The sequence below is a fragment of the Natator depressus genome, chromosome 7 (genome assembly GCF_965152275.1).
Source record: "Natator depressus isolate rNatDep1 chromosome 7, rNatDep2.hap1, whole genome shotgun sequence".
In the NCBI taxonomy this organism is placed as follows: Eukaryota; Metazoa; Chordata; order Testudines; family Cheloniidae; genus Natator; species Natator depressus.
The window spans coordinates 25,127,035-25,153,245 of record NC_134240.1 but is presented as its reverse complement, the minus strand read 5'-3'; the positions used below and the strand labels follow the sequence as shown (position 1 = coordinate 25,153,245).

Genomic DNA, 26,211 nt, shown 5'->3' with positions numbered 1-26,211 from the left:
CAATGCAGATATGGCCCTGATATACCAAACAGATACCTGAGTATGTGTTAGCATATCCTGAGCCAAGAGATGCAAGTCAGATTATAGTTCATGAGAGAACAAACTAAAACTCAGATATTTAACATTATTCATTGGAATGAAACCTATTTCTAGTATATTCCCTTTACATGAGGACAAATTAAATTTATTTTCTACTTAAAGGAACTCAACTCCATTTACACTCAAAATTTAGATTTCAGAAAAACAAGCTTTTACAAACTTAAAAACAAACACATTTTTTCTCATGAATTTAGAAGCTGGGAATGGGTGACAGGGGATGGATCACTTGATGATTACCTGTTCTGTTCAATCCCTCTGGGGCACCTGGCTTTTGCCACTGTCGGGAGACAGGATACTGGGCTAGATGGTCCTTTGGTCTGACCCAGTATGGCCGTTCTTATGTTCTTAAGTCAATGAAACACACAAAGGGTACAAACTATACTAGATTTTAAAACTTTTTCAGTATTAAATAAATCTACATTCTTATTACTAGCATATGTAAGGAAAAACTACTAAAACCATATAAATCTTACAGACAATTTACTTTTAAAATCACCACTAGTTAATTTTAGAGTGTAAATATGTCTTCCTTTTTAAAGAGACCAAAGAAAAATTAAGCAATGCAAAACTTGGGATAATGGAATCCTGCTTTACATGGCATAAATTTTGGTAAGCATGGATGAAGTGACTGCCTATTTTTGGCAGCTGCTGCCTCCTGTATGGAGGTTTACTTTTGAATGACAGAGACATTGGATGGGCTCAGAATGGATAACAGACAGTAGAAATGTGTTTTTATTATTATTATTATTTAGTAAAAATATCTCACCAAAAGCATTTTTCAATCATCTTTGTTTACACAAACCTACGGTTCACAAACCTACAAAAATTGTGAGAATTATTTTTTTTAAAAGTGATGTTGCTATAAAAGAGTGAGATTTGGGCTTTTAAAGCATTTTTCAATCATCTTTGTTTACATAAACCTACAGTTCACAGGTTTCAGAGTAACAGCCGTGTTAGTCTGTATTCGCAAAAAGAAAAGGAGTACTTGTGGCACCTTAGAGACTAACCAATTTATTTGAGCATAAACTTTCGTGAGCTACTTATGCTCAAATAAATTGGTTAGTCTCTAAGGTGCCACAAGTACTCCTTTTCTTTCTACAGTTCACAAACTCACAAGAACTGTGAGAATTATTTTTTTAAAAAGTCATGTTGCTATAAAAGAGTAAGAGCTGGGCTTTTTGCTTTTGAGAGAAGTTGAGATTTTTATCTGTTGTAGGTGATTAACTTACTGTCATATTTAAAGGTGACATTAAGCATTCCACTGTTTTTGCTGATCGGTGGCAGCACCTACAGAGAAACAACAGAAAAATATAGTGAAAAAAAATGACTGCTTTGAGTTTACGCAAACATTTTCATTTTAGGTGTTTCAATTTGGCATCACACACAAAAAGAAAAGTCTCCCATGGAAATCCATGGTGAGTTACATTGTCTTCAACTGTCAGGCAGGCAATGTGAACAGAACCAATGCAAGAACAGATTGCAGCATTCCTGAAATTCTATATTCTCTCCTACCAGTAGCTTTCAAATACACAAAGGCATCAAAACACAAAGAAACAAATTTCAGCACCAAGGAAAAATCTACAGTTTTAAGGAGGACAACCTGATCAGTATATCTGAATAATAATAAAAAAAATTGTTTTGGAAGGTACTGGTGTCCCCAAATCCATTATTCTGAACTGACTGGATCTGTACAGAAATACTCCATTAGCCAAGGGATTGGAAAATCAGAAAAGTGACTCAAACTTATCTTTAGAGAGGAAATAAAGTGTGACTGAAAGCAGCATCTAATAAGGCTCAAAACCACTAAGCTACAAGCTGTCAAACAAATGTACAGGGGCAAGAAAATGCCAGTCTCTTCTGAGGCCGAGCCCAATTCCTCATACCTAATGACAAGAAAGCCTGAACAACTAAAAAGAAAAAAAATGTCATTCCTAAATATAAAGGGAAATACAGAACAACACCAGGGCAGTTGCACAGAAGAGTGATCATGGCACCTTAGTTATGTTTTCTTAGTGAAAGCAACTTCCAGGACAGAAATCAAAACCAGGAGGAAATGCCAAGAGAATTAATAGTGGAGCTGGAAGAATCCACAAAAGAGAAATTCCCCATTGTGCTAATCAACTGATGGTGAGTAAGTGCATGAAGGATGAGATGGATTCTGTCCATTTGCTTGACCATCAGGCATATATGGCCAAGTTTTCAGCATGTTCGGAATTTGCCTGCAGATAAATCAGACTGCCTTTTTAAAAAGTTTAATTCTATTCATTGCTTATGAAAGGTGCTGAAGTCATACCTAGAGAGATCAAAGTGTAACCAAAGAACAGGTATAACCGGATACCAAGAGGCCCTGGGAGTAGCTCACTCCACATGGCCCTAGGGCTGGGAGGAGTTCTGTGCCCCTGACGATTACGGGGGAGGGGGGGAGTGGGGTGCTCATTTGCCCCTCCTTGTTCACAACCCTGTGTCCACTGAAGGTAGGACAAGGAGCGAGCAGATTAATCTGCAGCAAGGAAGATTTAGGTTAGATATTAGGAAAAAATGTCTAGCTATAAGGATAGTTAAGCACTGGAAAAGGTTACCCAGTGAGGATGTGGAATCTCTGTCATTGGGAGGTTTCTAACAACAGGTTAGATAAACACTTGGGATGGTCTAGGTATACTTGGTCCTGCCTCAGCACAAGGGGATGGACCAGATGACCTCTCAAGGTCTCTTCCAAGCCTACATTTCCTACTTGTAAGTGCTTTACAGATTTAAGAGTGATTTATTGTTTTCATTATCTGTTTATATTATAGTAATATCTTATTTGCTTATATTACAGTAACAGCTAGAGACCCCAATCAATATTGAGGGTCCACCAGGCTATGCTCTGTACAAACACATATTAAGAGGCAGTCTTTGCCAAGAAGAGCATACACTCTTATTCAACAAGAAAAACAGCACAGAAATATCATTTAAATTCTCTGTTCTTTATTGGTTGGTTGGCTAAAATCAACAAACAGTTAGCAAGATTGCCAACTGGAGCAACTCCAGTTGGAAGAGGTTTTGTATCCTAAAACTTTTCTACTAGAGGAACAAGTTTTAAATATCCAGTAAAGTACATTAGATACCAATTTTTAAAATGCAAAAATCTACAGTTTCTCAATGTTTCAGAGTGTTATATTTTGACAGAAATCATGTTTACTTTTATGCTTGAGACACCTATAATTGTTCATTAAAATGTTTTAAGACTTAATAATTGCCTTTAGGCTATGTTACCAGTTAGCCATCTGTATTCCTAACACAGGAACTATTCCTTCAGCAAATTGCTGCTTTAATTATCGAGTTAACAATTGTACAGATTTGCCTTCAAGTTCACTGCTTTTTTGCCTAGTATGTTGCACTTTGGCTTTAGATGTGGCAGCTAAAAAGCAGCTTTTACTTTTAAATATTAATGTTTTTCCCACAAGTAGTACAAATGATTGTTACATTTGTCTCTGGATATTTTAGAGTTGTATTACATTTTATGGGATAAATGAGATCTACCTAAATTCAAATATACATTTAAAGTATCCCTACAAAACAACTGAGTAAAGGATCAAAGTTATGGGGCCTGATCCTATTATTGCTAAAGACAACAAGAGTTTTGCCACTGATTTCCATGTGTTATCATATATGTCACAGCAGGTATTTAATGCAAGATTACAAAATTGAGTTGCAATATAATACATCCACATTGTTACATTATATGATTATCTCTGTGCAGGTGTAAATGACTGCAAAAGGTGCAAAGCAGTGGAGAAGCAGGCTCTATGGTATCTATAGGAAGTCTATATGGACATACACACCTATGTATACATATGTATTTATAAATTATATCTACAATATATCATATATTCATGATCATACACCTGCAGTAGTATGTTATCAGTGTCTTTAAGCACTTGGCTTGCATGCAAAATTAAAGCAGCACTGTCAAACAGCACTAAAATTTGACTTACTTTAATATGGTATAATCTGGTTCAGGGATAGGGAAAGATCTTACAGATTCTGAACAAACATTTAAGAAACTCATCTTTGTATTGCAAAGAAGCTAGTGGAACAAGTTTGGTTTACAGTTATCTAAATAGGTGTGGCCTACACAAAAAAGGTGCAGTTAATTGCCTGACACTTTTCTCAGAGCAGTGCTATTATCATTGATGATACTGCGGAATGAACAAGGAAATAACTAAAATGAATTCAGTACAGTTTATTATTTCATATTTGCCTTTTTCAAAACTTGCCTGGAGGGTTTTTTCAAAGCTCACAGCTCTAATATTGATCTAATAATTGAGGAAAAATAAATCAATGTATTGTTTTCTATTTTATGGTAAAATTTACCCACTCTCTCCTATTAGGTTACACAACAAATTAACTCAGTCCTGTAACTAAATTATCACAATCAGGTGTCTTGTTTGTTACAGGTGGCTTTAGATTATGTGGGAATTTATTCCTGAAACACCTGTTGCTTTCATTCGTTCTTCCCAGAAATTACCTCATTTTTTGACATTGTAGAAGGATTATCTAGTAACAGTAGATGCACTGCTAACAATGCCTAAAGCAACAGAAGAGGGCTAAGACCTGTAAGCATCATGTTTGAAATATCTAGACTCCTTGGACACACATCATCAAATCACACCATGCATGATTCTTAATCAGCTGACCAACTCTAACCATGCAATTGGCTGTGTGGCTTGTGGATGAGACCGTTAAAAGTAAAGTCCTATCTTCTCAGGGTCGTATTTAAGAACCTATTGTACATTTGGGGAAAAAAGCAAGGTTTTGCCCCTGCCCTCAGTTTTCTTGGCTAAAATGTCTCTTTTCCATCACTGCTGGGCATTGTGTTGTGAGCCAATTGGTTGCCTCAATCGAACTCTGAGATACAGAACAATTCACTTGAATGTTTTCAACCAGGCAGCATTAATGAACTGCTAAAAAAAAAAAAATCCATATTTTAGGTTCTTATTTCTCTAGAGTGATCAGTCCCTTACAACCTGTAATTTATAGCTAATAATCTGAGCTAACAGAATTGAGGATATGATACACTATTTAATAGGCTTTTAAAATCCCTATTTGCAATCTTACTAACTCTCACTTATTCATATACTTGGCCTATTGATTTATATTCTCACTTACAGTTGTAATAAAACTCATTAGGCAGGTGGTAAACTGAGAATACATTATGCTCAACATATTCATTTTGCTATTAATGTGGCTTCCCACCTCCTCCTTTTACCTATTTCATCCACATTTTGCATTTGTCATAATCCTCCCTTGTGAACTCTTTGGGTCAAGGTTTGTCTTTATTGTGTTTATATGACCCTTAGTACAATGTAGGGTTGTAAATACCATTTTAAAAGTTAAAAGTTTAAATGATTAAAAATATTTTGTTTAAATGGTTAACTGATTGAAGGGCCAGCCAGCCGTTGCAGCTGTGGCCGATTCCACCAGCCGTTGCAGCTGTGGCCGGCCCCGCACAGGGCCATTGGGGCCAGCCGGCCAGCCCAGGGGTTAATGGTTAAAGCGGGTAAACCAATAAGACTAATGCTTACTAGTTAACTGGTTTACATTTTGCATCCCTACTACAAGGAAGCCCTGATCCCTGAATGGTCACTTTGGTTGATGATGATCAATCACCATACTGAACCAGAAGAAAGAATCAGGAAACACTCACCCTTTGTATGCATTCACCTTAACTGCAGCTCCCAAGTTAAATGCAACAGCTCTGCTGTGTTTAACAAGAATGAGCAGCACAAAAAACACATAGTTATCTTGAGGTTATCATCGGAGTTTTATAGAACACTTGAAAATTTACCAGCAACATCAAATGAAATCCAGGAAACAAACCAAAAAAGATGCAGGGAAAAACAAAGCCACAATTGGCACAATTCCAATTATAATTGACAACTCACAGGAATGAACAGAATATTTCCTCGCTGTGTACCACACAAAGCCACTTTCTTAAATATCTTACCATTTTGAACAAACTAATGGCTCTAAAAATAAATAGTTCTTTAAAATATACATACTAACAGCTCTTATATTCACAACAGCTCTGCAACTCTCACTTAACAGATCAAATTGAACAGATGAGATGTAAAATTCTCCATTTGAAAGAGAAACACTACTCTAATCTTAAAAAAAAAATCCCCTTGGTTTTCCCAAGCAGACCAGCACCGTCATCTACCAAATGAAGAAAATCATGAAAGAATGTACATTAAAGGATCAAAATTTACATTACAGACCTGAATTTCATATACAACCACTGGTATTGCAGGCACATTTTTGTAATGTAAGCAATAAACATTCCAGAGTTAGTGACAGATACTAAAACAAATTGGGGGGAAAAACTCAAAGTTGCGAGAAAAGAAATTTTCATATTCAACAGATGCTACCCCATGGCTCCACACAATACTATATAGGTATGAGAGCTACTTAAACACTTAAGCTTCAGAAGGTACAAATATGATACAGTTTTTAAAACCAGACAAGCAGGAAATAGTGATTTGATACTTAAAGGAAAATGGCAGTGTAATATAAAAGATACTCTAATCACTACCACCAATAAAGATGAGGCACTGTCAAAAACTGAGATGTCCAAACAAGTTGATAAATTAAAGAGCAATAAGTCTTCAGAACAAGATGACATCTATCCCAAAGTTCTAAAGGAATTTAAGAATGAAGCAACAGAGCTGCTAACAAAACTATACAATCTCACATTAAAATCACTTCCTATATCAGAGGATTGGAAGGTAGTAAAATTGTAGCTATCTTTGAAAAAAGTATCTGGGTGGTGCTAGGAATTACAGACATCATGCCTTCTTTCAAATACCAGTAAAACTGGCTGAAATAACAGTTACAATTAGAATAATAAAACATTTAGTTGACCATGACGTGAAAAGGACAAACCAGCACAACTTTTCTATTCTCGTATTAATTCTCAATGCGTGTCAACAAGATAGTGACTAAAGGAGAACTTGGTTGTTATGCTCTATATGAACTCTCCAAAAGTCTTTCAAAACTTTTTCATAAGAAGCTATTAAGGAAACTAAGTATTCATAGGGTGAGAGGTAAAGTACTGTCAAGGATGAGAAACATGCTAAATCGAAACAGAAAACGAAGAGCAGGTATAAATGGTCAGGTTTCAACATGGCAAAAGATCAATAGAGGGGCAACCCAAGGGTATGTACTAAGACTGGTATTGTTAATTCAGTTACTAAGAATCTGGAAAAGGGAGGGTGTGACCCGAGAAGTGGCAACATTTCCAGATGACATAAAATTATCTAGGTTAGTGAAGACTGAGGAACGTCTGAGGGACCTAGAAAAGCTAGGTGAGCCTGCAGCACAAAGTTGACAACTGCAAAGTAAAGCATAATGAAATACTCATACACATTGTTGGGCTCTAACTTAACTGTAAGCACTCGGGGAAAAGGCCCGTGGACTGCTGTGAACTGCTCCGTGGAAACTTCTGCTCACTCAGTGTGCAGCAGCACTCAAAAAAAGCAAACAATGTGCTGAAAATATAATGCATGTCAATTTTTGCTAAATCTTTGTAAAGAAAGGATGATCAGAACTAAACACATATTACAAATAGATGGCACAACCTCACCTGGTGGTCACCCTTTTTTTTTTACAAAGATTTTGCACAAACAGACCATGTCCAGAGATTGGGTACAAAAACATTTAGAGCAACGGAAAGACTTCCATTAAAGTAGAGATTCAAAAGATTGAGACCATTTAGATTAGAGAGGAGATATGACAGAGTTATAAAAAGTAATGGATGGTTTAGAGGAGGTAACCCAGATGCTCCTGTTTATTCTTTCTCATAATACAAGAACAAGAGGATATTCAAGGAAACTCAAAGTCAACAAATTTAAACTTAAATAGCATACTTTTTCACACCACATGTACTCAACCTCTGGAACACTGCTACAAAATATCACTAAATGTTTCAAAAAAGGGATTAGACCGCTATGTGGATAACAAGACTAGCCACATTTACAATAGATAGGATATTAACAAAACAGAAAAGCTGTAAGTCCTCATGATGCAGGGCGCAAGACAATCAGTAGCTGGCAGGAATTAGGAAGAAACTTCCCCCATGGTAGCTAATTGTCTACTAAAGAGTCTTGTCCCTTTTGGTGAAGCATCTGGTACTAGCCAATGTCAGAGACAGGTCGCTGAGCTGATCTGGTCCGGTAATTTCAATGTTCCAGAGCAGTAACTCCAGGGGAAATGAAACCAGGAGTCAGCCCAGCATAGATCCACTTCAAAGGACTGACCTGTTCTACATTTTTGTATTTTATTTTTCCAAAGCTGGCGTTAAACTTTTGAATTCCAGGATTACATTACAATTTTATAAATACTTAAAAAAAAAGAAAGAAACGTGTTCCAGCACTCTAATTTGAAAATGCGAAGGTTAAGATGAGCTTTCCTTCCCTCCCTCCCATCCCCACCAACACTTTATTAGAAATGCCCACAAGCCCTCTAAATGTGAACACCTCTCAGGCTCTGTCTACATTAAGGAAATTCTCACTGGTGTAACTACCTCAATGTAGTTACACAGGTGTGAACTTCTAATGCCGACATGCTGCATCAGCCCAAAGTAGGACATATACCGAGACAGTTTACTTCACCATGTTACCACTCTTTCACTGGTGCAGAACTTCAACATTAGGGGATGGCACTAGTGTGATTACACTAATGTTAAGTTATACCAGTGTGAATTTCCTGAATGTAATAGCACCTTACTGTGCTCAGTCCTACAGAAGAGGCAGCTCTAGATAAGTTCATGGAGGATAGGTCCATCAATGGCTATTAGCCAGGATGGGCAAGGATGGTGTCCCTAGCCTCTGTTTGTCAGGAGTTGGGAATGGGCGACAGGGGATGGATCACCTGATGATTACCTGTTCTATTCATTCCCTCTGAAGCACCTGGCATCGGCCACTGTTGGAAGACAGGATACTGGGCTAGATGGACCTTTGGTCTGACCCAGTAGGGCCTTTTTATGTTTTCTTACTGCTTTGATAGAATCCTCATTTAACAAACATACTTTCTACTAACTATATATGGGGCTGCGTGACTCAGGGGGTTAGTAAAGGCTTAGAGAACTTTTCACTTCTAGATATAGATTTCAATCAGCCTAGGACAGCAGTGACCAAAATCTGTTCAGTGGCTCACGTGCAATGTGCTGTTCTCATACACAGGGCCCTACCAAATTCATGGTCCATTTTGGTCAATTTCATGGTCATAGGATTTTTAAAATAATAAATTTAATGATTTCAGCTATTTAAATCTGAAATTTCCCAGTGTTGTGATTGTAGGAGTCCTGACCCAAAAAGCAGCTGGAGGGCTGCCACAAGGTTATTGTAGGGGGGGTTGCTATCCTTACTTCTGTGCTGCTGCTGGCGACGGTACTGCCTTCAGAACTGGGCAGCTGGAGAGCAGCGGCTGCTGGCCAGGAGCCCAGCTCTGAAGGCAGAGCATCCGCCAGCAGCAGCGCAGAAATAAGGATGGCATGGTATAGCATTGCCACACTTACTTCTGTGCTGCTGCCTGCAGAGCTGGGATCTCAGTCAGCAGTCACCACTCTCCAGCCGCCCAGCTCTGAAGGCAGCGTCGTTGCCAGCAGCAGCGCAGAAGAAAGGATGGCATGGTATGGTATTGCCACTCTTACTTCTGTGCTGCTGCTGGTGGGGTGCTGCCTTCAGAGCTGGGCCCCCGACCAACAGCCACCCCTCTCCAGCCACCCAGTTCTGAAGGCAGTGCAGAAGTAAGGGTGGCAATACCGTAAGTCGCCTAAAATAACCTTGCAACTCCATTTTGGGTCAGAACCCCCAATTTGAGAAATGCTGGTCCCATGAACTCTGTATAGTATAGGTAAAAGCACACCAAAGACCAGATTTCATGGTCTGTGACGCTTTTTTCGTGGCTGTGAATTTGGTAGGGCCCTACTCATACAGTTTTAAGTGAACAGATATCCACAACACAAAAGATGCCATTGAAACAGACACTAACTGGCATCCTTGTTGAAGATTACATAGAGGGCAAGAACCAACTAGGGCAGAGACATGAAAATACTATTTTGCTCCCAAAAGTTGTCCCTGTAGTTTGGGGTTCAAGCATATTTGCAAGATGCAGAGTTTGATGCCTGTAGCAAATGTGAATAAGAGGATTTGGGGCTCCAGAGATATCAATTCAATGCCTTTCATAACATTAAACTCACTTTTAAATGAGAACATGCAGTATATACCGTAACCTGTTCCTAGTCAACAATGAGAACTTTGACACTGGTTTCAATGGGAATAACTTCAGGGCTTGTATTGAAATCCCATGGTATCTGTGAGTATTATGTTAATTAACACTGTCTATAAAGCACAAGGACATTTGCAGAAGCACGGGCTTTCATGAAATGTTATCTTTGTTGTCACCTGTGTGCTTAGCCAAGAGGCCTGTTAGGTTAGGCTGAGAGCTTATTAACAAGGCTCTAACCTGCTATCTTTGATCCCTACCCCCTTTAGGACTCCTTGATAAGGAGGCAGGGCTAACTCAGGAGAACAGGGGTTTAAAAAGCCAGCTCCTAAGGAAACAGAGGAGCTAGGGAACAGGAACAGCAAATAGGGGAGTTTTGCAAAGGAGTGTGAGAGGCAGATACACCTACCAAACATAGTGTAAACTCAGACCAGTAACTGCCTCCCTGCCAAAAAAGCCCCAAACAAAACACACACAACCCTGCAAAAGTAAAAATAATCCAGGCAGAAGTCCAGCAGCAGAGTGGGGTGCTATTCAGTTTATTGAACTGAATACAGCATCTATAATTATTTGCCTCACAGGCAGGTGGCATATGTGTGCATTTGGTGCAAGCAACTCATGGACCACAGAGACTGGGCTCTTGAGACCAGAGTCACTGAAATGGAGGGGCTAAGGGAGACAAAGAGGTACTTAGAGGAGACTTTCAGGGACTTAGAGTGGTCCCTAGTCTGACAGCCCCTGTGTTATCAAGGAGGATGAAAGTCTCAGGGAAAGAGAACATCAAGCTGGAGTACAGGGAAACAATCCCACAGTTGGGACCTTCCTTTCAGATGATGTCACGGTACCCTCTTCCACTGAGGATACCCCTGTGGGAGAGGAGACCCTAGTTATTAGGAAGAGTAAGGTAATAGTAATGGGAGATTTAATCATTAGAAATATGGATTGAGAACCACATGGCAAATTGCCTGCCATGTGCAAAGGTTGCAGATCTCTTGAGACATCTTGTGATAAATGAAGGTGTGGGGGGTAGCTCCCAGCCAGTTAGCTATAAAGTCCCTCTTGGTGGCTGTTCTCTGCTTGCTTTACCTGTAAAGGGTTAACAAAGTCCCCCAGGTAAAGGAAAAGGAGTGGGCACCTGACCAAAAGAGCCAATGGGAAGGCTAGAACTTATTAAAATCGGGAAAAAAAACTTCCCCTTTGTGTCTGTTGTGTTCCCCAGGAAAGAGGGGAACAGGGACAGTTATGCTATGAGAGGCTTTAAGCCAGGTATAATCCTAAATCATAATCCTAAATAATCATCAGCTTATACCTAGAACCCACTTGCCTCGTACTGAAGTTAGGCTTCCTGTCCTGTAATTGCCAGAATTGCCTCTGGAGCCTATTTAAAAAAAAAATGGCTTTACATTAGCTACCTTCCAATCATCTGGTACGTCTGGAACTTAGGCTTTTGCTAGATTTAAAAAACCCACTTACAAAATTTAAACATCAAGAATAACCTTCTTGAGGTCCAGCTTAAAGGTTACAAGCAAAACAAAAAGCATCTGGGGTTAGCATAGAGGAGTTCACAAGCCAGGAAATAAACAGAAATAAACCTAATCGCTTCTTTCTAAACATTCTTCATCTACTTACACATTTGGGAGTTCCAAATAAGTTCTAAATAAGATCTCAAGGAAGACAAGGCCATTGTGGATAAGCTAAATGAATTCTTTGTATCAACCGTCACTGCACAGAATATTAGGGCGATTCCCACACCTGAGCCATTCTTTATAGGTGACAAATCTGAGGAACTGTCCCAGACTGAGGTTTCAGCAGAGGTGGTTTTGGAACACACTGATAAATTAAACAGTAACACATCAACAGGACCAGATGGTGTTCATTTAAAAGTTCTCAAGGAACTCAAATACGAAACTGCAGAAATACTAACTGTGGTATGTTACCTATTGCTGAAATCAGCCTCTGTACCAGATGATTGGAAGGTAGCTAATGTAAAGCCGTTTTTTTTAAAATAGGCTCCAGAGGCAATTCTAGCAATTACAGGACAGGAAGCCTAACTTCAGTACCAGGCATGTTGGTTGAAACTATAGTAAAGAACAGAATTATCAGACATATAGATGAACATGGTATGTTGAGGCAGAGTCAACACAGATTTTGTAAACAGAAATCATGCCTCACCAATCTATAAGAATTCTTTGAAGGTGTTAACAAGCATGATATAGATATCCAGATGATATACTGTATTTGGCCTTTAAGAAAGCCTTTGACAAGGTCCCACACCAAAAGCTCTTAAGCAAACTAAGCAGTCATGGGATAAGAAGGAAGTCCTCTCATTCATCAGGAACTGGTTAAAAGATATGAAACAAAAGGTAAGAATAAATGGTCAGTTTTCATAATGAAAAGAGGTAAATTGTGGGGTCCACCATGGATCTGTACTGGGACCTGTGCTGTTCAACAAATTCATAAATGATCTGGAAAAGATGGTAAACAGTGAAGTGGCAATATTTGCAGATGATACTAAGGGTATGTCTACACTACGGAATTAGGTCGAATTTATAGAAGTCGTTTTTTTAGAAATCGGTTTTTTATATTCGAGTGTGTCTGTCCCCACAGAAAATACTCTAAGTGCATTAACTCGGCGGAGTGCTTCCACAGTACCGAGGCAAGTGTCGATGTCCGGAGTGTTGCACTGTGGGTAGCTATCCCACAGTTCCCGCACTCTCCGCTGCCCATTGGAATTCTGGGTTGAGATCCCAATGCCTGATGGGGCTAAAACATTGTCGCGGGTGGTTCTGGGTATATATCGTCAGGCCCCCGTTCCCTCCCTCCCTCCGTGAAAGCAAGGGCAGACAATTGTTTTGCGCCTTTTTTCCTGAGTTACCTGTGCAGATGCCATACCACGGCAAGCATGGAGCCCGCTCAGGTAACTGTCACCATATGTCTCCTGGGTGCTGGCAGACGTGGTACTGCATTGCTACACAGTAGCAGCAACCCATTGCCTTCTGGCAGCAGACGGTGCAATACAACTGGTAGCCATCATCGTCATGTCCGAGGTGCTCCTGGCCACGTTGGCCAGGAGCGCCTGGGCAGACATGGGAGCAGGGACTAAATCTGGAGTGACTTGACCAGGTCACTCTCTTTAGTCCTGCAGTCAGTCCTATTGAACCGTCTTATGGTGAGCAGGCAGACGATACGGATTGCTAGCAGTCGTACTGTATCATCTTCTGCCGCGCAGGCAAGAGATGAGGATGGCTAGCAGTCGTATTGCACCGTCTTCTGCCGAGCAGCCATGAGATGTGGATGGCATGCAGTCCTTCTGCACCGTCTGCTGCCAGCCAAAGATGTAAAAGATAGATGGAGTGGATCAAAACAAGAAACAGACCAGATTTGTTTTGTACTCATTTGCTTCCCCCCCTCCCCTGTCTAGGGGACTCATCCCTCTAGGTCACACTGCAGTCACTCACAGAGAAGGTGCAGCGAGGTAAATCTAGCCATGTATCAATCAGAGGCCAGACTAACCTCCTTGTTCCAATAAGAACAATAACTTAGGTGCACCATTTCTTATTGGAACCCTCCGTGAAGTCCTGCCTGAAATACTCCTTGATGTAAAGCCACCCCCTTTGTTGATTTAGCTCCCTGAAGCCAACCCTGTAAGCCATGTCGTCATTCGCCCCTCCCTCCTTCAGAGCAACGGCAGACAATCATTCCGCGCCTTTTTTCTGTGCGGACGCCATACCAAGGCAAGCATGGAGGCCGCTCAGCTCACTTTGGCAATTAGGAGCACATTAAACACCACACGCATTATCCAGCAGTATATGCAGCACCAGAACCTGGCAGAGCAATACCGGGCGAGGAAGCGACGTCAGTGCGGCCACGTGAGTGATCAGGACATGGACACAGATTTCTCTGAAAGCATGGGCCCTGCCAATGCATGCATCATGGTGCTAATGGGGCAGGTTCATGCTGTGGAACGCCGATTCTGGGCTCGGGAAACAAGCACAGACTGGTGGGACCGCATAGTGTTGCAGGTCTGGGACGATTCCCAGTGGCTGTGAAACTTTCGCATGCGAGAGGGCACTTTCATGGAACTTTGTGACTTGCTTTCCCCTGCCCTGAAGCGCATGAATACCAAGATGAGAGCAGCCCTCACAGTTGAGAAGCGAGTGGCGATAGCCCTGTGGAAGCTTGCAACGCCAGACAGCGTTGGGAATCAATTTGGTCAGTTGGGAATCAATTTGGAGTGGGCAAATCTACTGTGGGGGCTGCTGTGATGCAAGTAGCCCACGCAATCAAAGATCTGCTGATATCAAGGGTAGTGACCCTGGGAAATGTGCAGGTCATAGTGGATGGCTTTGCTGCAATGGGATTCCCTAACTGTGGTGGGGCCATAGACGGAACCCATATCCCTATCTTGGCACCGGAGCACCAAGCCGGCGAGTACATAAACCGCAAGGGGTACTTTTCAATAGTGCTGCAAGCTCTGGTGGATCACAAGGGACGTTTCACCAACATCAACGTGGGATGGCCGGGAAAGGTACATGACGCTCGCATCTTCAGGAACTCTGGTCTGTTTCAAAAGCTTCAAGAAGGGACTTTATTCCCAGACCAGAAAATAACTGTTGGTGATGTTGAAATGCCTATAGTTATCCTTGGGGACCCAGCCTACCCCTTAATGGGTACCCCTTATGGCTCATGAAGCCATACACAGGCAGCCTGGACAGTAGTCAGGAGCTGTTCAACTACAGGCTGAGCAAGTGCAGAATGGTGGTAGAATGTGCATTTGGACGTTTAAAGGCGCGCTGGCGCAGTTTACTGACTCGCTTAGACCTCAGCAAAACCAATATTCCCACTGTTATTACTGCTTGCTGTGTGCTCCACAATATCTGTGAGAGTAAGGGGGAGACGTTTATGGCGGGGTGGGAGGTTGAGGCAAATCGCCTGGCTGCTGGTTACGCGCAGCCGGACACCAGGGCGGTTAGAAGAGCACAGGAGGGCGCGGTACGCATCAGAGAAGCTTTGAAAACCAGTTTCATGACTGGCCAGGCTACGGTGTGAAAGTTCTGTTTGTTTCTCCTTGATGAAACCTCCAGCCCCTTGGTTCACTCTACTTCCCTGCAAGCTAACTACCCTCCCCTCCTCCCTTTAACCATTGCTTGCAGAGGCAATAAAGTCACTGTTGCTTCACATTCATGCATTCTTTATTCATTCATCACACAGATAGGGGGACAACTACCAAGGTAGCCCAAGAGGGGTGGTGAAAGAGGGAAGGAAAATGCCACACAGTACTTTAAAAGTTTACAACTTTAAAATTTATTGAATGCCAGCCTTCTTTTTTTTGGGCAATCCTCTGTGGCGGAGTGGCTGGTTGGCCGGTGGCCCCCCCACCGCATTCTTGGGCTTCTGGGTGTGGAGGCTATGGAACTTGGGGAGGAGGGCGGTTGGTTACACAGGGGCTGTAGTGGCAGTCTGTGCTCCAGCTGCCTTTGCTGCAGCTCAACCATACACTGGAGCATACTGGAGTGGTCCTCCAGCAGCCTCAGCATTGAATCCTGCCTCCTCTCATCATGCTGCCGCCACATTTGAGCTTCAGCCCTGTCTTCAGCCCGCCACTTACTCTCTTCAGCCCGCCACTTACTCCTCCCGGTCATTTTGTGCTTTCCTGCACTCTGACATTATTTGCCTCCACACATTCATCTGTGCTCTGTCAGTGTGGGAGGACTGCATGAGCTCAGACAACATTTCATCACGAGTGCGTTTTTTTTTTTCCTTTCTAATCTTCACTAGCCTCGGGGAAGGAGAAGATCCTGTGATCGTTGAAACACATGCAGCTGGTGGAGAAAAAAAAAAGGACAGCGGTATTTAAAAAGACACATTTTATAAAACAGTGGCTACAGTCTTTCAGGATAAACCTTGCTGTTAACATTACATACATAGCACATGTGCTTTCGTTACAAGGTCGCATTTTGCCTCCCCCCACCGCGTGGCTACCCCCTCAACTCTTCCCCCTCCCCGTGGCTAACAGCGGGGAACATTTCTTTTCAGCCACAGGCAAACAGCTCAGCAGGAACGGGCTCCTCTGAATGTCCCCTGAAGAAAAGCACCCTATTTCAACCAGGAGACCACGAATGATATCTCACTCTCCTGAGGATAACACAGAGAGATAAAGAACGGATGTTATCTGAACGCCAGCAAACATACACTGCAATGCTTTGTTGTACAATGATTCCCGAGTACGTGTTACTGGCCTGGAGTGGTAAAGTGTCCTACCATGGAGGACGCAATAAGGCTGCCCTCCCCAGAAACCTTTTGCAAAGGCTTTGGGAGTACATCCAGGAGAGCCGCGAATGCCAGGGCAAATTAATCCGTTCACATGCTTGCTTTTAAACCATGTATACTATTTTAAACGGTACACTCACTGGAGGTCCCTTCTCCGCCTGCCGGGTCCAGGAGGCAGCCTTGGGTGGGTTCGGGGGGTACTGGCTCCAGGTCCAGGGTGAGAAACAGTTCCTGGCTGTCGGGAAAACCGGTTTCTCCGCGTGCTTGCTGTGAGCTATCTACAACCTCATCATCATCATCATCTTCTTCGTCCCCAAAACCTGCTTCCCTGTTGCCTCCATCTCCATTGAAGGAGTCAAACAACACGGCTGGGGTAGTGGTGGCTGAACCCCCTAAAATGGCATGCAGCTCATCATAGAAGCGGCATGTTTGGGGCTCTGACCCGGAGCGGCAGTTCGCCCCTCTGGTTTTCTGGTAGGCTTGCCTCAGCTCCTTAAGTTTCATGTGGCACTGCTTCGGATCCCTGTTATGGCCTCTGTCCTTCATGCCCTGGGAGATTTTGACAAAGGTTTTGGCATTTCGAAAACTGGAACGGAGTTCTGATAGCACGGATTCCTCTCCCCATACAGCAATCAGATCCCGTACCTCCCGTTCAGTCCATGTTGGAGCTCTTTTGCGATTCTGGGACTCCATCATAGTCACCTCTGCTGATGAGCTCTGCATGGTCACCTGCAGCTTGCCACGCTGGCCAAACAGGAAATGAGATTCAAAAGTTCACAGTTCTTTTCCTGTCTACCTGGCCAGTGCATCTGAGTTGAGAGTGCTGTCCAGAGCGGTCACAATGGAGCACTCTGGGATAGCTCCCGGAGGCCAATACCGTCGAATTGTGTCCACAGTACCCCAAATTCGACCCGGCAAGGCCGATTTAAGCGCTAATCCACTTGTCAGGGGTGGAGTACGGAAATTGATTTTAAGAGCCCTTTAAGTCGAAATAAAGGGCTTCATCGTGTGGACGGGTGCAGGTTTACATCGATTTAACGCTGCTAAATTCGACCTAAAGTCCTAGTGTAAACCAGGGCTAAATCATTCATGATAGTTAAATCCAAAGCTAACTGCTTTGTACAAAGTACACTGACAAACAAAGTACAAAGGGATCTCACAAAACGGAGTGACTAAACAAAACAGCAGATGAAATGCAATGTTGATAAGTGTGAAGTAATGCACATTGGAAAAACTAATCCCAACTACATATATACAAATTGATGGGTTCTAAATTAGCTGTCACCACTCAAGAAAGATCTTGGTAGTCACTGTGGAAAGTTCTCTGAACACATCTGCTCAGTGTGCAATGGCATTCAAAAGAGCTAACAGACTATTAGGAAAGGGATAGAAAATAAGACAGAACATATCATAATACCACTGAATAAATCCACTATGCCCACCCCGTGAATACTGTGTGAAGTTCTGGTCACCCCATCTCAAAAAAGATATTTTAAAATTGGAAAAGGTATAGAGAAGGGCAACAAATATTATTAGGGGTATACAACAGCTTCCATATGAAAAGAGATTTAAAAGACTGTGATTGTTCAATTTAGAAAAGAGATGACTTGTGGGGAGGGTATGACAAAGGTCTATAAAATCATGAACAGTGTGGAGAAAGTGAATAGGGAAGTACTATTTACTTCTTCACATAACTTAAGAACCAGGGGTCATTCAATCAAATTAATAGGCAGCAGATTTTACAAAAATATATATATAGAAGTACTTCTTCAAGCAACGCACAATCAACTGGGGTACTCATGGTCATGGATGTTGTGAAGGCCAAAAGTATAACAGAGTTAAAAAAAGAATTGGATAAGTTCGTGGAGGATAGGTCCATCAATAGCTATTAGGCAAAATGGTCAGGGATGAAACCCCATGCTCTGGGTGTCCCTAAATATCTGTCTGTCAGAAACTGGGACTGGATGACAGGGGATGGATCACTCGATAATTGCCCTCTTCTGTTCATTCCCCCTGAAGCATCTGACATTGGCCACTGTTGGAAGACAGGCTACCGGGCTAGAGGGACCACTGGTCGACCCAGTATGGACATTCTTATGAACTTATGTACTGCTAGACTGTAAAAGAGAACAGTATTTAACATTTTAAAGGGATTGTTAAAAATGTGTGGAAACATGCAGCATGTCTCACCAAATCTTAACAGTCAAACTACAGGTGCAGGGGAGAAAAACTATGAATGCGTGAAGCTATCTTTTAAAAGAGATGTAACTACAGCAGAAGCTCAGAGTTACAAACACCGGAGTTATGAACTGACCAGTCACCACACATCTCATTTGGAACCAGAAATAGGCCATAAGGCAGCAGCAAAGCCACCCCTGCCAAAAAAAGGCAAATACAGTACAGTACTGTGTTAAATGTAAACTACTAAAAAAATAAAGGGAAAGTTTAAAAAAAGATTTGACAAGGTAAGAAAACTGTTTCTGCGCTTGTTTCATTCAAATTAAGATGGTTAAAAGCAGCATTTTTCTTCTGAATGACAAAGTTTCAAAGCTGTATTCAGTCAATGTAAACTTTTGAAAGAACAACCATAATGTTTTGTTAGAGTTATGAACATTTCAGAGGTACAAACAACCTCCGTTCCCAAGGTGTTTGTAACTCTGAGCTTCTACTGTGCTACTTAACAGACAGATCAAAACTAGGCAGATCTTTTTCGTGCTGTCAGAAGCACAACTTGTAATCTCACTTCCTTTCCTAGACGGCTTTTTATTTGCTTAGCTTTGATTTAGTTTAGCTATAAACACACCAAGTTTCACAAATAGGAAGAAGGCAAACGATCTTTTTGGTAGTCTTAACTGATACAATTCTCGTATTGTGACTCATTCACTGTACCTCTAATGCAGGGGTGGGCAAACTATGGCCTGTGGGCCACATCCGGCCCATCAGATGTTTTAATCTGGTCCTTGAACTCCTGCTGGGGAGGGGGATCTGGGGCTCTCCCAGCTCCGCGTGTGCTATGGCCCCGGGTGGCTTCCGGAAGCAGCGGCATATCCCTCCTCCGGCTCCTATGCATAGGGGCAGCCGGGGGCTCAGCACACTGCCCCCACCCCAAGAGCCACCCTCACAACTCCCATTGGCCGGGAACCATGGCCAATGGGAGCTGCTGGGGCAGTGCCTGCAGACGGGTCAGCACACAGAACTGCCTGGCTGCACCTCCATGTAAAAGCCAGAGGGCGGACATGCTGCTGCTTCCAGGAGCTGCTTGAGGTAAGTGCCGCCCGGAGCCTGCACCCCTGACCTCCTCCCATGCCCCAACCCCCTGCCCCAGCCCTGATCCCCCTCCCGCCCTCCAAACCCCTTGGTCCCAGCCTGGAGCACCCTCCTGCACCTCAAACTCCTCATCCCCAGTCCCACCCCAGAGACCCCCTCAGCTGGAAACCCCCTCCCCCTGCATCCCAAACCCCTGCCCCAGCCCGGAGTCGTCCCTCCCCTTCCCCTGCACTCTGAACTCCTCTTTTCTGGCACCCCCCAGAGCCCATACTCCCAGCCGGAGCCCTCACCCTCACCCTCTCCCGCACCCCAACCCCTAATTTTGTGAGCATTCATGGCCCACCATATAATTTCCATACCCAGATGTGGCCCTCAGGCCAAAAAGTCCCCCCCCCCCCAATGCCATATGAAAATCTCAGTTATTATTATAAAAGACACACTAACACATTATCTATATATTTACATCATATTCTGACTCTCTGTATAAATATTATAGATATACATGAGAGACAGAGAGAGAGAAATTTTTTGATGTAAATTCTGCTACCTTTACTCAAAAGAAGTTCACTGACATTATGCATGCACAAAAGGAAATAATATTAAGCCCCTGGTAGTCTAAAATTTCCTTTGTATCCTAAAGCTGAAAGTTTTCTGAGAGAGAAAAAGGGAGATCCATCAAGTTCCATAGGCCTGATCCAAAGCCCATTACAATCAACAGGAGTATTCCATTTACTTCAATTGAGGTTGGACTAGAGCCTTTAACTTTTATATTCTAAAATAATATATTTTAGAATATTTTCTAAACATATTAAAATATACATAATGGGCATAAGTTAACATACTGCAGACACTAATTAAAACAATAGCTACTAAAACCAAGTATGATCATGGGCCAAATCCAACCTATCCTATAAATGAACAGTGAGCGGGACTAATAACTGCCTGATTAAGGTAAGCAGAATTTGGCCTCAAGTGTATAAGTTAAAAGGCATAAACTGATCACAGCAAATTTAGGCCCCAGTCCTCCAAACGCTTACACACATGAATTCAATAAAATGCTTTACCAGGAAACAGTCCCTTTTATTTAAGCCACTAAGCAGTTGTGCTATATAATTAGCTTACAATTAAGAAGACTTGTTTAGAGAATCTTACTTAAAACTATAAATACTAATGTTATGACCTCAGGGTTATATGTTCTTAGTTAATTAACCACTAACATTTGTTGAACTTATGTGCAGCTTTTAATTTGTTCTGACCTTTGCTAAAAAGTAAGCCTCCATTCCTTGGAGCTTTTTTCTATAAAATTCCTTTGGTCTACACATTGCAATGAACAATGATTGAGAAACAATATATAAAAAAAGGTAATGGTCAAAACATCTTTTAAAAAGAAATACAACCTAATAAACTTTAAATGGATTCTAGGATAACCAAAACTGAAATTTTAGCAGAGAGAATAACAAATAATTATATACTTGATAAAAAGTAATTTTTTATTCCTAGTGACAACATGGTGCTCATGTTAGGAAGTGCAGAATTTTGCAGAAAATCTGATAAAGACCATATCGGCAACTTGAAACATGCAGGTCAAAGGGCTTCCCTCACAGAGATCCAGTTGTCAGATCTATCTCTCAAATTGTAAACTTCAAGAGCCACTGAAAAGAATACTCACATATACCTCTTTGTAGAATCTTAAGAAATTCAACAGATTCCAAATCACAGGCTACTAGGATTATGGTTTTGAAACACCTTAAATCAGAATACCTATGGGTCTCAAATCTCAGGGTTCTAAGTGTCTTCTACAGAGTGACCTCAACTCAGCTCCTTGAGAGTTGAGTATGCACAACCTCTTGCAGGATGGGGCCCTAGGACATTTCAGTTGATTCAAATGTCCATCTTTCAATATAAAGAACATGGCTTTGGTTGAGGGGGACAGATTATATCATGTAAAACATGTGTGTGTTTCTGTTCAATTACAATATACAATTTGCCCCAACAGCTGTAATTTGTAATCGCTCCCCTTATGAAATTTCAATGGTGAAAACTTATTTATGCAAAACATTCGTGGCAGTCTTCAGCTCCAATCCTGCTCCCAATGAAGTCAATGGGGCTTTTACCAATACCTATGATGGGAGCAGGTCCCAAATGTGTTAATTAGAAAGGAACATAAAAACTATTTATTGTTTGTTGTTGCTATTCTCCACTGTTGTTAGTGCCCTTTTAGAAGCCTGTAAAGAAAAAAGTCCTTTTTCTGATAATTGTGTCCTTTTTCATTCAGCACACGTGGTGTTCTATGTTGTCAGTGGAAATGAAAGTAACACATCTACTTCTCTTTTATTTGATACTTCCTACCAGCATCAGAAATTACATTAGTGTTGTCAGAACAGTTCTGCAAATCATGGTAATCGACTTATGCTCCCTCTGCTAAGGGGCCCTTCTTCCTGTGTCACCAAGACATGTAACTCCCAGAACCCAATTCTGATCTTGCTCCTACTAGCTGAGCACTGCACAACTTGACTGAGATCATCCAAGTTACCCCTGATTTCTAATTATGTGAGATCAGAGGCAGGCCCCCAATCTTTACAAGTAATTCTACTGCAATATATTGATACTGCAGAACCAATGGCCACTCAGCAGAGAGAGTCCACATTAAAGAACATGCAGCCAAATCCTGTTTGCCTCACTCACACTATTAAATATAACAGCTATGTTGGCAGCAATTTTGTCAGCTAAATAAAGCTGTATTTACTGTGTTTTGAGCCTGTATAATGTATGACAATATTCAGGTTTTGTTCAATAAAGGCCAAACAACAGTGTGAATGAGCCCTCTCAGGCAACGACTTCAACATCAATACTAGGGAACCAGACATCTTTGTTTGCACTAATTACAGATATCTGGTAATGGAGGTAGGAAATCGCTACTCCCCTCCCCTAAGCATTGACTTGTGCACCAGGCCAAAACAATAATCATGATTCATCTTTCACATGTTGTTAATCAATACACATATGTTCCTAATTTCATGCTCCCACAAGGCAAGCTGAAGGGACAATTGTTTCTGAACTCTAACATCAAGATGAATAATCAGTGTTTACCAAACACATTAGTTAGTAAACTAAAGGTTTATATCTCACAGCTGCACTTTTCATTTTTAAACTCTATCACTATGTTCTACTAAGTTGAACTATTTTCTGTTTTTAAAGTGATCACCAATTTCAACAAAAAGGTTAAATACCAGGTATTTTCTACATGCTTCCTTTTGGAGTGCTTCTACCAGAATATATAACTAGCATCTGTACAAGCTATAAAAATTGTGATTTAATGACAGAATTAAACTTAAAAACCTGAATGGTTGATTTTTTTTTCTTTTTCTGGTAAGTTTTATATTTTGTTAAACAAATTATTTCAAAAGTTACCTTCATCAAAATTTAGTTTTAGTAACCCACAACCAGGCTGAGCGGTAGGGAGAGAGGCGGTTGAGGAAAAGGTGGCTAGGATCCAGTCGACTGACTGGGATGTCGCTCTTGGGCACATCCACAAAATGATTGCTTCTGGCCCCCTGAGTATTTAGCAGCCCCAGGCTGGGCTGGCAAGTGGGAGGAAGAAGGGCGATGATGACTAAAACTAGCATCCCTTCTCCTTGTAGGTCCCTGACAAGGCTGCCTTGGTCTTGGCGGCGGCGGTGGCCAGAAGAGCTTTCTGGCTGATTGCAGCGTGTGCATGCCCAATGAGCAAAGGGTAGCTCTAGTGTCCTTCAAACCATGCAGCCTGACGTCCGTTTGATCTGAGAACAGACCAACTCCATCAAACGGGAGGTCCCGGATCTCCTGGGAGAGGCCCGCCATCTGGAGCCAGGAGCTGCATTGCATGACCACCGCCAATGCAACCACCCTTGCCGCCGAGTCCACTGCAGCCAGGAAATATCTGGCTGCTGCAGTACCCTGCTCCACAATAGTGTCAAACTTCTGGGCCAAACCCTGAGGGAGGATTTCCTGGAACTTTTTGAGACTGTCCCAGAGAAATTGTACCGGGCCTGATGGTTCTCCACTCAAATTGCAGGCTGGCAGTTAAATAATTTTTTCTCCCAAATAAACTGAGTTTCTTAGCCTGTTTTTGGGAGTTGAGGAGGTGGGGACCTGCTTGTCTTTTTTGTTGGCCGCAGATACAACCAGCAAGCCTGGGGGGCGAGTGGGTATAAAGGTATTCAATACCTTTGGCTGGCACAAAATACTTTTTCTTGGCCTGTTTCGAGGTGGGTGGGATAGAAGAGGGGGTCTGCCACAAGGGAGTAGAGGGACAAGGGAGTAGAGGCCGAGAGGACGTTGAAGATGGTGTCCTCCTGCTCCGCCATCTCCTGTACCTCGAGTCCTAAGTTCTCGGCCACGTGCCGGAGAAGGGCTTCATGGTCCCTAAAGTCATCCGGTGGGCTATCTCTGGAAGGTCCCATGACCGCCTCATCAGGGGATGATGAGGAAGACTGGACTGCCGGTGGGTGTGCTGGGGTCTCGACCACCATTGGAGAAAGATGCTTTGGGGTGGGCACAGGTTCCTCTGCCCCAACCTCGGAATGGGCTTCCAGTACCAGGTCTGGTGAGGCCGCCATATGATGCTCTGACATGGCCACTGAGGAGTGCTGTGAAGGAGGCATCGTCACACCAGTATACCCCACACATTCCAAAAAGTCCACTGCGCTGGCCGCTGGCCATGTTGCCATTGGTGCTGCTCAGTCACACCGATGAGAACTTGGAGATAGGCAGAACTGGCCCACCGTCCTGGAGGAACCACCCTCCGGCAATGAGAGTGGAGTCATCAATGCCTGCATTTGTTTACTGGTCATGGCTACTGGTGACTGTTGCCCAGGCATAACTCCACACTACAGTTACCGGGCAGAGCGGTACCAGTGCTGGGGAGTCCAGTGCCAGGACGGGGAACATTCCCACTGCGCTGGTGATTGGAACCGACAGCTAGAGGAGAGAGCGGTGCTGCAAATAGTAAGGGAAGTGTCGACCCTGTGCCCGAGAATATCACCAAGGGGATCTGGAAATCCACCTGGGCAACTGACAATGGGATTGGGATCTGCCCCAGGACTCCCAATGCAGTGGAGATGGACACCTTCTGTCCAGCAACTGGCATTGTTCCCCTGTCCCCTAAGCAGAGGTTCTTAAACTGTGGTCCGCGGATAGTTCCCTCTAAGGTGCGTGCCTGGGCAGCCACACACGAGAGAATGAAGGGCCACCCACCTAATTAGTGGATCCACGCAGGCACGGCTCCACTAATTAGGTGCCTGGACCCTGGAGAAGACGCACATGTAAGGTGAAGTGGTGGCCTTGGGGGAATGGGGGTAGGTGGGAGGGGGCAGTGCGATGAGAAGGGGGGAGGAGGGAATCTGGGATGTGCAGGGCTGCAGCGGCCAGAGAAAGAGGTGACTTTCCCCAGCTCCAGGTCTGTGGCTACCGGGGAAAGACGGCCCTCTTTTCCAGCCTCAGCTCTGTGGCAGGAGCGAGATCCCCCTCCTTCCCAGCCCCAGTTCGGGGGCTGCCACAGTGGTGGGAGAGAGGGCACATCTATTGCATTAGAAAGGTAAGACTACTGATATTAAAATAGGAGTTGTGTGCCTTTATTTGTAGAACAAAAAAACGTTAATTATTATTAAGGGTTTTTTTATATAGTGCTTTTATCCAAAGCACTTTACAATAGTTAGCTAACAGTACAAACAACATTTGGAAGGATCATTAAGTGGTCTGCCGAGGCCCTCAGCAATTTTCAAGTGGTCCATGAAAAAAAAAGTTTGAGAACCACTACCTTAAGGGGTCTTAACAGTGGGCTTACCCCCTCAGGGAGCCATAACCAGGTCCTGAAGCATCAGGGTCATCATCGGAGCAGGTGGAGACCTGTGCTCTCTCTGCGCCGGGGGAGCCTGGGCTGATGAAGGTGCAGGCAGGAGTGTGGGTCCCACACTGCTCCCAGGAGTCAGTGGCAGACCTTTAAGGGGGCTGGGCATTCCAACTGGGGAGGCACAATCACGTCGCTCCAGAGTAGCCTGGCGGGCAGGCCCGGGCCCCTTGGTAGATGACCCGTGGGCCTTCTTGCTTGGGGAGCGCTTCTTGGCCTTCTTCTTTGGCAATAGCAAACGGTGCCGGGAGGAACCAGGTGCTGGCAGTGGGCTGTGCATGGAGGCAGAGGCGCTCGGTGCAACCTGTCTGGACAGCTCAGAAGCCAGGAGGAGGGCGGACGCCATCAGGAGAGCCCTGAGGCAGATATCCCATTTCTTTTGGGTGGGAGGGAGAAAGTTTTTGCAGATCCGGCACTGCTCC

General features: G+C 43.1%; 1 protein-coding gene across 1 annotated transcript in view; it reads right to left on the bottom strand.

Annotated features, from left to right (window-relative positions):
• Positions 1-26,211, bottom strand: part of IL17RD (interleukin 17 receptor D) — a 94,682-nt gene that overhangs the window by 34,684 nt on the left and 33,787 nt on the right. The window contains exon 2 of the mRNA XM_074957728.1: positions 1,329-1,386. Within this exon, the coding sequence (XP_074813829.1) occupies positions 1,329-1,386 (58 nt within the window). The remainder of the gene's footprint in view (positions 1-1,328; positions 1,387-26,211) is intronic.